The sequence below is a fragment of the Xenopus tropicalis genome, chromosome 8 (assembly GCF_000004195.4).
Source record: "Xenopus tropicalis strain Nigerian chromosome 8, UCB_Xtro_10.0, whole genome shotgun sequence".
In the NCBI taxonomy this organism is placed as follows: Eukaryota; Metazoa; Chordata; class Amphibia; order Anura; family Pipidae; genus Xenopus; species Xenopus tropicalis.
The window spans coordinates 46,237,382-46,252,452 of record NC_030684.2 but is presented as its reverse complement, the minus strand read 5'-3'; the positions used below and the strand labels follow the sequence as shown (position 1 = coordinate 46,252,452).

Genomic DNA, 15,071 nt, shown 5'->3' with positions numbered 1-15,071 from the left:
GTAGAAGATGTTGATCTCCCTATTACCATTGAAGAACATGGATGGGGTCATGCTATGGTAGAAGATGTTGATCTCCCTATCAAAATAAACTAGATGAAATTAACTTGATTAAAACAGATACAGGCCATTATAGCTACACATATTAAAAAATGTATAACAGTTTTTTTCCCCAAAACATATCCAAAGATACGCTAAGCATGTTACCTTTATAGACAAAGCAACAGAAACAGATTTTTGTATGAATATCTTACATTTTATTTAATCAATGAATTTGGCAATAAAAGGCAGGAAGTTTTTTTGAAAACCACAGCACGTTGGTGTCTCATTCTCTCTTTGTGCTGCAATTTCCAGAAGATTTTGCCTTTCTTTCCATATCACTTCCTAAGACTTTGCTCAGAGCGCAAGATGTACGGATAGCACCAAAAGACTCCTAAATGTACGAACATAACACTGGGAATGTATAGTGGCGTCAGAGTTGCAGCCTAGGGCCGGAGCATGCCTTTAACTTGGTATTGCAGCCCTAAGCTGTTTCTCATTACAGCCAAGCCACGGTAATGGAGCAGGCCCCTTTGTGCTTACAACACGTTAAATAGAAAAACACCACAAGTTCAGTTCAAGATTGCACAGAATTCGGGGCGAGCACAGTTACATTATTACTGGAAACAGTGTTGGGAAAGGAAGAGTATCTGAGACTCAGACGGAATGGATGAGGTCTATTCATCTTGCTTTCGCTTTGGCTTTTTTGGATTTCTGGATCGGCTCTTGGCTTTGCAAAGCGGGCATATGGGCGCATTGCGGTGGATCTGCTGGTGACAAGACAAGCAGGCCTGGAAGACACACAGAGGTACAAGAATTTTAGAGGAAATTGAAGCAGACAGAAAACAAAAAAAAGCAAATCTCTCCTAAATGCAACTAATAGAAAGGTATAAACAGATTTAAATGTACAGGTGTGATATTTGTTATAAGGAGATCTCATAACAAAGCTCCAAAATTAAGCTTTGCCATTTCTTATAGAGTGCTATTTAAACAATTGACTTTTAATTTTCATAAACCTGATTTTTCCTCCGTAATAATTAAGCATTACCTGAGAGAGCAACAATGCTTCCATTATTGATATGGGCTGCTTTAATTATGACAATTTAGTTGAATCCTGATATAAAACGTAATATAAGGTCAAAGTGAGTTCAAAATGAGCATGAGACATAATAGATACCTTCATGGGAGGCGGCTGCTGGCGGAATGTAGCTGTTTGTCTGTTGTCCTGCTTTCTGGCTACTTGTAGCTGTTGTGCTGCTGCTGCGGCTGCTGCAAGGGATTCTGGAATGGGTGGCTCCTGTGGTTCTGTCTGCCATTCTGCTTTCTGTTTTTCAAAGTAGCTAGAAACAGCAGAAAGATTAGTTTTACAGTGATAAGTGGGAAAGTGTTGTATTATCCAGAAATTGCAGCTGCAATATATGGAATTGTGTGTCACATTTTTAGAACAAAACACTGGCATTGTTGTTTTGTTATTGACTATATATGTAACTGATAGAATATACCCTGCAAAGCAATGCATCATATGTTGTTGTCGGTCTGTACTTGGGTAACAATCCCCTACGGCAGTGATATGATTACCTGATGTATGCGTCTGATTATACAAAGACATCTAACAGGTACTGTACAAGCACATAACATATGCATCTACAAGTACAAACAGTTTTCTGTAGCAACCCTAGCAATGTACTCTAGACTTGACACTGCTCTCTGTCTCTATGATATGTAACCATAGCAACAGACAGGCTGCCTTCTCTCATTGCATAAAACCATACTCAGAGTGCAAAGTAACAATTCATCAGGAGGGCAGCAGGTTGCCCATCACTACAATAAACTCTCATTTTGCTATATAAAGCAATGCACACACGGCACCTCTGACCTAACACTCACTCGAGGGACAGTTTCTCTTCTTCCTCACAAAGGTCCGGCAGCCTCTGTAGGCCCAATGTCATCCTGAGGGCGTCCACATGTTCTTTCAGAGGCTTGTATTCCTCATGCAGGCGCCGAGTAGATTCCAGCAGCTTGTTCAGATCATTTTCCGATTGCTTGATTGTATTTTCCATCTGCAAAATGAGATTAAAAATGCTGTAACATACAGGCTCCTTTACTAACATAGGCGCCAACAGAAATCACTCACAATACAGATCCTATCAGTCTACTAAATGTTACAAAACGAAAGCAAATATATGGTTTCTAAGGGTAACTGCAACAGTGCTATGTAGCACATGTGTAAGTGAAATGAATCCCAGCTGGCTTTTGTTAAAAAAAATGTAAAATATTTCAAGGAAAATGAAACCCTTAAAACCAATTAATGTCAAATTACTTAGAGTGCTCTTCTGGGCACTTTTGCAATGTATATTTTTCCAGTTTTCAAGATATTAGCAAGTTTTACACTGCTAATATAATGAATTTGGAACTACTATTATACCTGAAAGCACAACATTTATACCCCTTGACAGTCGTGTTACTGCCATTAATTGTATGATCTGTCGCACAGATTAAAGGGGTAGTTCACATTTAAGTTAACTTTTAGTATATGATAGAATGGCCTATTCTTAACAACCTTTCAACTGGTCTTCATTTCTTTATTTTTTTTTTCTTATAGTTTCTGAATTATGTGCCTTCCTCTTCTGCTTCTTTTCAGCGCTCAAATGCAGGTCACTGACCACAGCAGCCGAAAAAGTATTGCTCTGTGAGGCTACAATATTGTTTTTATTGCTTATTTTTATTACTTATCCTTCTATTAAGTCCCCCTACTACAAGTATCGGACCCCTTATCCGGAAACCCATTATCCAGAAAGTTCATCTCCCATAGATTCCATTTTAATCAATTAATTCACATTTTTAAAAATTATTTCCTTTTTCCCTGTAATAATAAAACAGTAGCTTGTACTTGATCCCAACTAAGATATAATTAATCCTTATTGGAGGTAAAACAAGCCTACAGGGTTTAAATACTGTTAAATAATTTTTTCAGTAGACTAAAGGTAGGAGATCCAAATTACGGAAAAACCACTTATCCGGAAAACCCCAGGTCCCAAGCATTCTGGATAACAAGTCCCATACCTATACAGGTATGGGACCTTTTATCCAACATTAATTAAACCCAATAGGCTTGTTTTGTCTCCAATAAGGATTAATTATATCTTAGTTGGGATCAAGTACAAGCTACTGTTTTATTATTTTTATTTCTATCACAGAGAAAAAGGAAATTGTTTTTAAAAATTAGAATTATTTGCTTAAAATTGAGTCTATGGGAGATAGCCTTTCTGTAATTTGGAAGTTTCTGGATAAGGGATCTAATACATGTATTTACATTCCACTCTCTGATTCAAGCCACTGCCTGGTTGCTAATATAAACAGGATCCTAGCAACTGGATAGCTGCTGCAAATACAAACTAAAATGCTGCTAAACAAAAAGCTACATAATTCCCAAGCCACAAAAAGAAATGAAGACCAACTGCAAATTGTCTCAGAATATCACTTTCTACATCAAACTAAAAGTCATGTTAAAGGTGAATTAGCCCTTTAATTCTAAAGCATAACTAAATAAATGCTGGTTACTATTTTGCATCCAATTGTGAAAATGCAATACAAATTCAAAATCACTAGAGGTGAGGGAAAAGATATTGTTTATTACTTAAAATAATCATCATCACTAATGGCACCAAACAAAAGGGCAGAAAACATCCCTACTAATCATAGAGAATAAAATCGAAGATGACATTTATCCTTTCATCTCCAAATCTACTGACGTGTATCATCTATTAATTCTGTTTATCACATTTCCAGATGGGAGCCTTTAATAAAGCACAGTGAAACGGAGAGAGTTATTTCGAGAGGCTGCCCATTATCTACATTATGAGCGGCTATATTTGGCAATACAGCTCACTGACTTTGCACCCAGGAGAACTGTCAGTTTACAGGTACAGGACTTAATGTTCTTGGTCTAATACAAGATTATTGATCTAAAACGCCGGCAATGGAGAGCATATAAATCTCCGCCGAAGGCATTGGTAGGGACGTATCAATCCATTCAGAGCAGATGGGAATTTTAGAAATCCATATTAATGAAGTGAAAGATATAGCTAACAAGAGTCTATCATATGCGCCTTATCTAGATGTCTTCTGGCTGCATACAAGGATATTTACATGCAACTAAAGCCCTGAACAAAGTGAAACTTAGATTGTTATACACTTGGCATAGAGCTGGCGTATGCATCAGACCATATACCAGCCCAAGTCACACCAAATGCTTCAACAGAGCAATTTAATGGTGGAAATTAACTCCAAAATATCAAACTGTATATTGCAAGGCACAAGTCATGATGACAGCTGGCCTGACCGTGTCTTCTGTCCTTATAGATTTCTTTTAGGTTAGGATGACATGTAAGACTGGTTTTCCCACCATGGCTTTATCTAACTTGCTCTAGCTATGATCAAATTAATGTAAAATAACATTCTACCAATGCTATGTCCCCATAGCAATTTTCCGGTGAAAGGCAATTGTTACTGAGGAAATACCCTGACCGTTTGTGTCTTGGCTTCTCCCTCTCCTCCGTTATCTACCCCCATCTCTTTTTTCCCCTCAGACAACTTATGTTTCCTCCCCTTCAGCCAAGCCCTTCTCACAGCTTTCCCTTGGTTCTCTTACATTATTCTGTCATTTATACATTACCCTGTCACTCTCACACAGTTCTGCACACATCAGGTTCCTCTCTGGCTGCCATCCCATCATCTATCACAATTTCTAATTGGTGCGCTGCTCACTTCCTGCTTCCTGTGCAGCAGTTTACACATTTCCTGACACCTTTAAGGCATTTTACCACTCTGGTCCTGGTGCTCCCAGCTGGTACTAACACTGGTCTCTCACAAATCCCAATGGCCTCACAAGAAAAATATGTTCTTTGATCTTACTCCTGACATTTTATATTATCTCCTAAGTAAGTCTGTAAGAGCTGTGGCAGACGGAGAGACTAGTACCACGACTACTAGTCTCCCCATGCGCCACAGCCCTAAGAAGCTTTAATGGCTTTCTCTGTCCTTGCCCCCTCATCTCCCTACTCTCCCACTTGCTCGTTGATTCTTTTTGTGTGTACACATGACTTAATTTCCAAGCCCTTCTTCCTCCCTACTATTATTTACCCTTTTGGATTCTTGTTGAATTTTGCTCAGGATAATACAGGGTCAGCCTCTTCTTGCTGCCTCTGCCACAATGTGCACCGGCGTTTGCACCCCGATTACAAAGGGGGGGGTGCGGCACAGAGGGGGAAAAAGAGCTCACGACTGGGGGGCCCTCAGCGGCATCTCTGCTCACCCCAGTCCGACACTAGGATGATACCATCTGTCTCTAGCACAGTCATCCCCAACCAGTGGCTCATGAGCAACAGGTTTGATTAAAGTAGGTGCCCATTTTTAAATCTCTGGCTTGGAGGCAAGTTTTGGAAGACTCCAAGCAGAGCCTCCTGCAGGCCAGCAGTTCACATCACATCTATTATTTTGCATCCTCTAGGATCTTTATTCATGCTTGTGTGGCTCACCAACACTTTTTACATCTGAGTGTGGCTCACAAGTAAAAAAGCTTGGGGATCCCTGCTCTAGAGTATGAATACTGAACAGTTGTGTCAGCAAACTATAATAACATTCTGCCACATAAAGACAATGTGCAGCTAAGTGCTACAGTAACCATAATCCTCATTATCTTCCCCAAACAGACGCCTCCAGCAAGATTTAAATACACACAACTGACACTGTAGATCAGGGGTCCCCAACCTTTTATACCCGTGAGCCACATTTAAATGGAAAAAGTGTTGGGGAGCAACACAAACATGGAAAAGGTTCCTGGGGGTGCAAATAAGAGCTATAATTGGCTACTTAATAGCCCCCATGTAAACTGGCAGCCTACAGAAGGCTCTGTTTGGCATTATACTGGGTTTTTATGCAACCAAAACTTGCTTCCAAGTCAAGAATTCAAAAATAAGCACCTGCTTTGAGGCCCCTGGGAGCAACATCCAAGGGGTTGGGGAGCAACATGTTGCTCACGAGCCACTGGTTGGGGAACACTGCTGTAGATAAACCTGTTCCTTTAATGTAGAAGAAATATTTCTCTTATGTAAGCTCTGCGTGTCTCTCTTACCCAAATAGCCTAAGGCCCACAGTCATTTTTAATTAAGGAAAATGCTTGCTGGGATTTGTAGTTTTATCACAGCTGGAGAGCCAAGGTTCCCTACCCCTGGCCTAAGGGATGATTCACGTCATTAGCAAAGGCATAATTCACCTATTGCCTAATGCAGTTTCACCACTGTTAGAGCTCATCGCCACAGGGAAGGCATTTAAGGTTTAAAAATAAAGTACAAAAGAAGGAGAACTGTGTCTTAAGGGCTAATGCACAATTCCTTAGGCAAATAAGAATATATTTAAAAGGTTAGGTCACACTCCATTTTATAAAGATCGATTCTGGGTGTGCCTGTCACTGATAAAGATAATAGGTGTGACAACACTTATTTGCTAAAATATTAATTAATATTTCCTCCTTGAAAGGGCCCATCATCATGACACGGCTCTTTTCACAATAAGATATATGACTTTAAACTGTGGTGTTGGCCTGTCTACGGCAGTGGAATTGGATGGGTGGCAATATAAAGGGCAATTAGGTTAAACAATGTGCTAACAATGGTGTGGAACTTCCACCTGCAACCTCCCATTATTTTGAACATGAACGAGAGTGCTTCTCTAAGACAATCTCCAATTGGTCTTCATTTTTTATTATTTATAGTTTTTTAGTAATTTTACTTTTTGTTCTGCAGCTCGCCAGTTTGGAGTTTTAGCAGCTATCTAGTTCCTAGGGTCCAAATTACCTTAGCAACCAGGGTTTGCTTTGAAAGAGAGACTGAAGTGTAAATAGGAGAGGACCTAAACAGGAAGATAAGTTATAGAAATTAAAGGAACAGTAACACCAAAAAATGAAAGTGTATTAAAGTAACTAAAATATAATGTGCTGCTGCCCTGCACTGGTAAAAGTTGTGTGTTTACTTCAGAAAGTCTACTATAGTTTATATAAATAAGCTGCTATGTAGCCATGGAGGCAGCCATTCAAATGAGAAAAGGCACAGGCACATAGCAGATAACAGATAAAACACTATTGTATTCTACAGAGCTTATCTGTTATCTGCTATGTAACCTGTGCCTTTTCTCCTTTTTTCCAGCTTGAATGGCTGCCCCCGTGGCTACACAGCAGCTTATTATATAAATTATAGTAGTGTTACTGTAGCAAACACACCAGTTTTACCAGTGCAGGGCAACAGTGCATTATATTTTTATTACTTTAAAGCTCTTTCATTTTTTAGTGTTACTGTTCCTTTAACAAAAACAATAGAACTATAGCCTTACAGAGCAACAACTTTTTTAGCTTCTGGGATCAGCGACTCCCCCTTACAAAACTGGTAAGAGTCTGAAGAGGAAGGCAAATAATTAAAAAAAAAAAAAAAAATATAAGGAAGACCAATTAAAAAGTTGCTTTGCATTGTCCATTCTATAACATACTTACCCCATTTGTAATAAAAGGAACTAAGTTTGCCCAGGAGCAGTAATCCATAGCATCCAATAAGATGTTTGCTTTCAAACAGGTGACCAGTAAATGTTACCTGCTGATTTACAGCTATGGGTTAATGCTCCTGGGCAAACTTAGTGCCTTTTATTACATAACCCCATAAAAGTTAACTTAAATTAAGGTGAACAACCCTTTTAATTGGAGGAGGCACTTTCAGGTCCTTTTTTACATGGCTAAAACGTGCTGGGTTTGATGTTCCTAGGCCTAAAAACAAACCTTCCACCAAAAATTCTGCAAAAAACTAAACTGAAATCTGATTTTGAATTTGCATATTCAGTGTGTGCACCATTACAAAACTGCATCATCTGTCAATGCAATGTGTTTCCTTCAGTTGTCCACAGCTTTAAAGTCATGATATTCAGGCCCGAATTTGTGGCAAGGCCACAAAGGTCCTGGCCTAGGGCAGCATCCTGCCCAGTTGCTGCTTCTAAATTTGGTCCGAAGCACTAGGGAAGTGCGGGAGACCTGACAGTTTTAAATGCCCTGCACACTGATCCCCAGTGCTCCGGACCCGACTACTGAACTGTGCGCATCTCAGCTTGCGCAAACGGGAGGGGGTGGTAATGACCACAGAGACAGGGGGGCCTAGGGGCACCCAACTTTGTAAATCCGGGCCTGATGATATTAAGGGTTTGAATTTGGTTCAGCTGCTGAACACTATGGTTTCCACCAAGTTCAAATCTTGCAACACCTTTTGGCAAACCCCAAACTTATTTTATGTGACTATTTCTACAAACCTAATATTTCAGGAGGGATACATAATATTTTTCATCAAGTTTTGTCAGCTTGGTTATTACCATATTCTGATTGGAAAGTGATTTGTGTGGGCCCATATAGAAAAGTAGATGTTGGCCAGTTAAGCTGAAAATTCACCCCAGTGTACCCAGCCATGAGCAGGAATAACTAGAAGCACCAGTAACCATATCAAAATCTTTTTAGTGCCCCTTGGGAAGGTGGTTAGTTTTGCAAACTTACAAATTAGTATTTTGTATTTTGCACAATTTGGGCTTTATTCCTCCCTCTCTTCAAATGACAAAGGTAGCAATAATATTATAATAATTTTAAAAGGTGTATTTTCTGGCCAGAAAACAAGGCTACACCTTTCAACCATAGCTGGCAATCATAGTGGAAAGTCTATACAAAGGTTTGTCAGCAGGTTATATTACCCAGGTATTGATCTAGGCGTAGAGTATTATGAGGCTATAACATCCATGAAATGAACATAAGTCTTTTTTCTGGAGACAGTTCAATGAGTAAAAAGAAATGTGCTTACTCACATCAATTATTATGCAATAAAATACACTGTACACATTGGCTTCACTCCCATCGTGGAATCAGGGTAATTTTAAGGAACACAGCACAGTTTATGCTCAATGACAAAGTTATATATATGAATAATGTACCCCTTATAGTAAAATATTAGGATATTAAATGTCACCAAGGAGTTTTATAAAGGCACGAGAATAAAGGTCAAGTACTTATATACATTTTATCCAAGGTGACATAATATTTGTATATTTTAAAAAGGGAGTACATTTTTTTTTAGAATACACAAGTTTCAGTGGGTCATGTGACATATAATCAGTGCTTGATGACATCAACAAACACTTATAAGGGCAGACTATTCATGGTTCTTGTATATTATAAATGCATACAGTGTACAGTGGACTGCTAATAAAGGCACCAAGAGCTTCCCTTATTTCTGGGTACGTACCACATTAATATCAGCATGGATCAGCCTCAGCTCTTCTACATGTGCCATCTTCTCCTGAAGCAAGAGGTCCATCTCCTGCTTGTACTCCTTTAGGTGGCGTTCCTCTGATTCCAGCGATTCAAACTCTGCCTTCAAACGGGCTTTTATCTTCTCCATTTGGTGGGTCTTGTTTCTGAAAAGTCCCAATAGGAAAGTCAGCAACATTATATTGCAATGAGCACTCCAGCACTTTTTCTTTAGTAAAATACATAAAGTACTGCAAATGAAAATGCATGTAACACCAAAAAATATAATCCCAACAATCCTAAAGGGCTAGCCCAATCACTGACTATGAAGGAAGTTTAGTTATTTAAATCGCATAAGAAATACGTTTTACTAACTACAACAGTTCCTATACAAGTTACCAAAGGTATGGAGCACATATGTTGACTTGTGGCTTTGCAACTGTTAATCGGTTTTAAAAATATGTATTAAAGGGGACCTGTCACCCAGCCATAAAAAGCTGTATAAGAAAGGTAATTTGCAGTTTAAACATGGAACCCGAATTCTTTTTTTTGTTAAAGCATCCATACCTGTTCTAAATGCATTTGAAAATCTCAGCTGTCAATCATATATTGCCTGTCCCGCCTCTATGCCTGAGGCACAGCAATCACTTTTCCTTTAATTTCTGCACTTCCTATATGTCCCAGCACTCCTCATATTCCCCCACTCTTCTCACTGTCTATAACTGTGTAAACTGTGTATGAGCCCATGTTACAGAACCTCCTTTCTGGCACATACACATGATTTTTGGATACTTCAAGGTTTGCTTTAATAATGGCTTCCACAAAATGGCTGCCCACCGGGTTTTTTCTAGTTTTTGCCCAGTCCAACCCTGTGTCTTATTCCATCAGAGTGCATCATCTTGTCACATGGTTTTCTGTCACTCTATACCCTGTAGCAGGCCTGGACTGGGATTCGAAATAGGAGCTGGTGTTTCAAGTACACAGATGCCCAAAGAGCCCCCCACCAGGCCAATAGACAGTGACTGACTATGGCCAGAATTTGCCAGAATGCACAGATTGCCAGTTCTAATCTAGTTATCCAAAACACTTTGAGATTAAGTTATTTTGGGTACGATTCCAGGCTTTTTTCTTGCTTTTTAGTCCTGGAATATTGTACTGAAATGTCATTCTTTTTCATGCCTAAAGGGAAAGTCACATGTGGGAGATTCCTGCTTTTTGTCCCATGTAATTTCCAGCTTGGTAGCACAGCCCTCAAAATTGCCCCTCCATTGACTTGAATGGAAATCAGCTGGATGCTGCCAGTGTCCAGGCAATTTTCATTCAAGTCAATGTAGTGGAAATTTTGTGTTTTTCCACCCGCCAGCAGAGCTGGGTGTCAAAATATGGGGAATCACCCCATGTGCTACTGCCCTGTCAGCATATATATGTAACAGAATTCATTATTGGAGTAGAAGGATACACATCCGCAGACAATAACAGGTGCAGACACATTATAATGGCCAATCAGGGCTTTAGAGAATTCCCCTATGAATAAAACCAGGGTAGCCTTGTGTCTGAGTTATACAGTAAAACCTCAATTTTGCATACTATTATTTTAAGTTACACCATTTTTTGTGGTCCCACCCACATATAAGGCATTATGCATTTCCCTGATATTTTCCTGGATCTACACCATTTTTTCCTGGACCCCTGAGAAACATAAAATGGGGGTTCTTCTGTACTGAGTATGAATATTATTGCTTAAAAGGTCATATAATAGATAATGTCATACTAGGCATACTAGGGTTCTTGAAAATAAATTGACTTGAAAACTTTGCCAGATCCCACTCATATCAATAAACATAAATACTCAAACAAGAATATCTATGTCAATATTATACTGAACCTTTATAGAAAAATAAAATAATTATAACCCCTTTACTTATCAATAGGATGTAGTAGTATTTATTGATGGGCGTAGTATTTATTGCTTCCACCTAATTTCATTTAATTGACTGATTGTCACATGCATTTTGGTAGGGTGTTTCATGCGCAAATTAGTACAGATCAGCCTAATTAAGTAAAGGTTACTCAGCTTAGGGCAATATTATAAATTTATACTTATTATTTAAACAATATTATTATTCCATCTAGATTTAACTGAACTGGCTCAATGATACAGTTCTATGGGAAATATAAAAAGTAGATCAGACATAGAACATTGACATCAAATCATTTGTTTGCTTTTTGAACTTAAAAAAAGAATAAATATGGGGTATTTTGTCAGCCACTGCCATGAGGTGGAAAATACTAGCTGACAAAATGTCCCGCTGTTACTGCACCTGTCACATCCACCATTTTTTACAAAAACGCTCCAGCTAAGGTCACTGTTATGTTGAGAGTCTATGGATGAGATTAGCTTGAAAGAACAATCATGGCTGCTCCCAGACACATCAATAAACACTAATATGCAGATAAATAAAGCACCTGGTGCAGAATATCCTATTTCCATACTTTTTAATTAAGATTTATACAAAAATAAAGCAAATGTAAAATGTATTCCGGGTACATTTACACTTTAGTGGTGGGGGTTGAGTCTCTCATGACAAAAAGCTAATTGTGCATAATGCAACCACAGAAAAGCCTTTCTAGCAGACATTCAATAGACAATATGACAGGGACAACATGAGATGATATTTCCTGCAAACACATCTAGAAATGTTTATAATCGCATTATCAAGAACCAAAAAGCAGCATTACGGCAGTTTGCTAAATATTTAAATCCTGTAGAAAACAAAAATGGTTCTTTGTATATTGTTAATTCTATCGATTATTTTCAACCAGCTGTGATCACGAGCAGCACACGGTGTAATAAATGCGTTCGTACACCAGGCAATCCCCAAATGCTACCTATCCAATTGGCCTGTAGGTTGGATAACGCTATTAAAGAATAAGTAAACCTTTTTTTTCTCTCTAATATTACTCTAAATAGTGCCCAGAATAACATACCTTTCTCTCTGAACTCAGTCTTGTGTTAATTCTGTATCACAAGCTGCTCAACTTCAGATCTCTCAGCTACTTCCTAGCCTAGCATGAAGCTCCACCCCTTTTCTTTGCTGAGCTCTCCTTATCTCTCAGACTGTGCAGAAGGTCACAGAGTTATCTACTGCTCATGCTTGCTGTCTCTGCGCAGTAGACACCCCTTTGATGATCTTCACACTCAGAGACATAAGAAGAGCTCAGCAAAGAAAAAGGGGCAGAGCTTCATGCTAGACTAGGAAGTAGCAGAGAGCGCTGCAGTTGAGCTGCTTGTGATATAGAATCTCCTTGGGGCTGAATGCAGGAAGAAAGGTATATTATTCTGGGTCTGTATAGAGTCTTTTTAGGGGCTTTTTTAAGATAAATCGTATGGCTGCCTTGCCTTTGTTCCATTCACTCATTTAAAAGTACAGCCACGTTTCATAGAACAGGCAGTTACCAATATTGTTACTTGCTTACATACAGGTGCAAGGCAGATGTTCAGTGCAGTTTTGTATTGCTGCATGCCTGGCTGCCAAACAGGAGCATCTCTGGCCACACAAGTGGTGGGTCAAATATGGCTAATTTGTCCCTTGGGCCAAGACATTCATATTATGAATGGGACCTCTGCTTCCGTGACTCTCAATTTAGTGGACCCTAAAACAGGTGGGGCATACCAGAAAGTGTCTGTGTGTAAGTGTGGCAGATCAGAATAATGGCCTGAATAAGATTGGAAATTCTCCAAGCATGAAAAAAGATATCCCTTGTAATCATAAACAGGGAGATTATTCTATGTAATATGACAGTGAATGCATTTCCATGACTGTTCTTATACTAATGCTGAGGTTTTATCCTAGGAAGCACTGATCTTCTAAATAATAAAAAAATCCAGCTCCATTGCCAACCTCCAAGAAGCATGTGCAGTTGTATATTCCATACTGTACAAGCACGAAACACTAAAAAATACCCACCAGCAGAGATAGTGGTCAAATCTGGCGGCAGTGCTGGGGGGGGGGTGTACCTCATCTTTGGTCTATGGGCACATACACAGTATGTAATCTCAACTGCACAAACGCTGAAGGGGGTAGGAGTTCTGGGTTCACTGCCTAAGGATACAGCCCTACATATTATGTACAAACAGATATATATAAACAAATATACATGCATGTGATATTCTAACCTAGAGAAACCTGAGGGGCCATTTATGGTTCACAAGTGCAGTTGTGGTCTAGCGAAATAGCCAAAGTCATCAAGCAAAAAATGACGTTCATTAAAGCTATTTGTGTCAAAAGTTGCTACTTGCCCTTCTGCGTAGTTGAGAGCCCATTTGTTCCTTGCCAAAATTGTGCACAAGTGCACCTACTGACTCAAGGGAACCCATGAGCTACTGCCAAACACAAAGACTGCAGTGGGTTCAAGTTCCAACCGGAACTTCAGCATTCGATTAAATTGCATCAGATTTACTAAGCAGAGCAGGAAGTGATGCCAACCAGATCTTAAGCATTCGACTCAATTGCACCACATTTACTTAGCAGAGCATGCACAACTGTGTTTGTTGCGCCTGGCACATAGCCCCCTTGAGGCAGGCAATGGCGCTGGAATTGTGCTAAAACCACACCATTGTGGGTAAAAAAAAAAACCATGGCTATTGCATCCTTTGCCCTTGTGGTAAGTAAATTACCCTGCTGGTATAGAAGAATCTCCAAAAAGTATCTTTGCATTTTTTACTTGTACCCTTTGTTTCCATAATTCTAAGACCATGCCTACCATCTCATATCAACTCATCAATCATCAGTCCATGTTCACTGCAACAAAATTCACTACGGTATTGTATTTGTTTTTTAGTCCAAATTACAGAGGGAAAATCATGGGTTCCAATAATTCTGGATAATGAATCCCACACTGTGCCCAAGTAATGTTTGTGTATGTATATAGATATATATCATTTCTTTATTTAACTCAGATCAGAAATATGTATTTATATTATTTATTATAAAAACATTTATTTTAATGTACACACAAATATTTATTTTAATATTAGACACACAGCAAAAGCATCACTTGCAGAATGAACCAGTATTGGATGTAGGCAGATAGTATATGAGGGAGTGCAGCATACATTAGTATATTTTAATGCAAAAAAAGTGCACTTTTCCCTATCAGAATCCATAAGTCTGTATTACACAGGGTTTTGCTTTCAATTTATCAGTGAATAAAAGATATCTTATTCTTGCAGCTGTGTCTCCCACAGCCTAACAATGGATGTTTTTCCAGAAAAAAAAGACAGAAAATCAGAGGCTATTAGTAAAGTTGAGAGGCCATACCTGATCTCTTTAATGCTCTCCAGTTTGCACATGATCTCCTGCTCATCTCCCATTCTCCTCACCCAGCAATTATCCGTCCTGGGGAATGAAATTAAATGCCAGAAAAACAATGCAACGGGCACAGTATTCCAGCTGCTCTGATCTGGAGGCAGTAGCACCGCAGGGGGCTTCTGGGAAGTGTAGTCTGCTGTAACACTCCTCCTATACAATAGTGTTTAAAAGACTACAATTCCCAGAAAACATCACGTTCAACACTTCCTGTGTCCTCCCTTGCTTTTGCCTTACCTGTGGAATGAATTATGGAAAACGAAAACGTTATATAGAAATTATACAATTAGGCCTTGCATGGGGTTAAAAAGAAAGTCTAGCAATTGTTGAAGGACTCTTAT

General features: G+C 39.1%; 1 protein-coding gene across 1 annotated transcript; it reads right to left on the bottom strand.

The window, feature by feature from the left end:
• Positions 1-231: 231 nt before the first annotated feature.
• On the bottom strand, positions 232-14,778 carry zc4h2 (zinc finger, C4H2 domain containing). Its single transcript, NM_001016675.2, is given in 5 exon segments — positions 232-827; positions 1,214-1,376; positions 1,924-2,096; positions 9,357-9,528; positions 14,683-14,778. Coding segments are annotated over 5 exon segments (675 nt in total). The 5' UTR covers positions 14,736-14,778; the 3' UTR covers positions 232-713.
• Between the last annotated feature and the right edge of the window lie 293 nt (positions 14,779-15,071).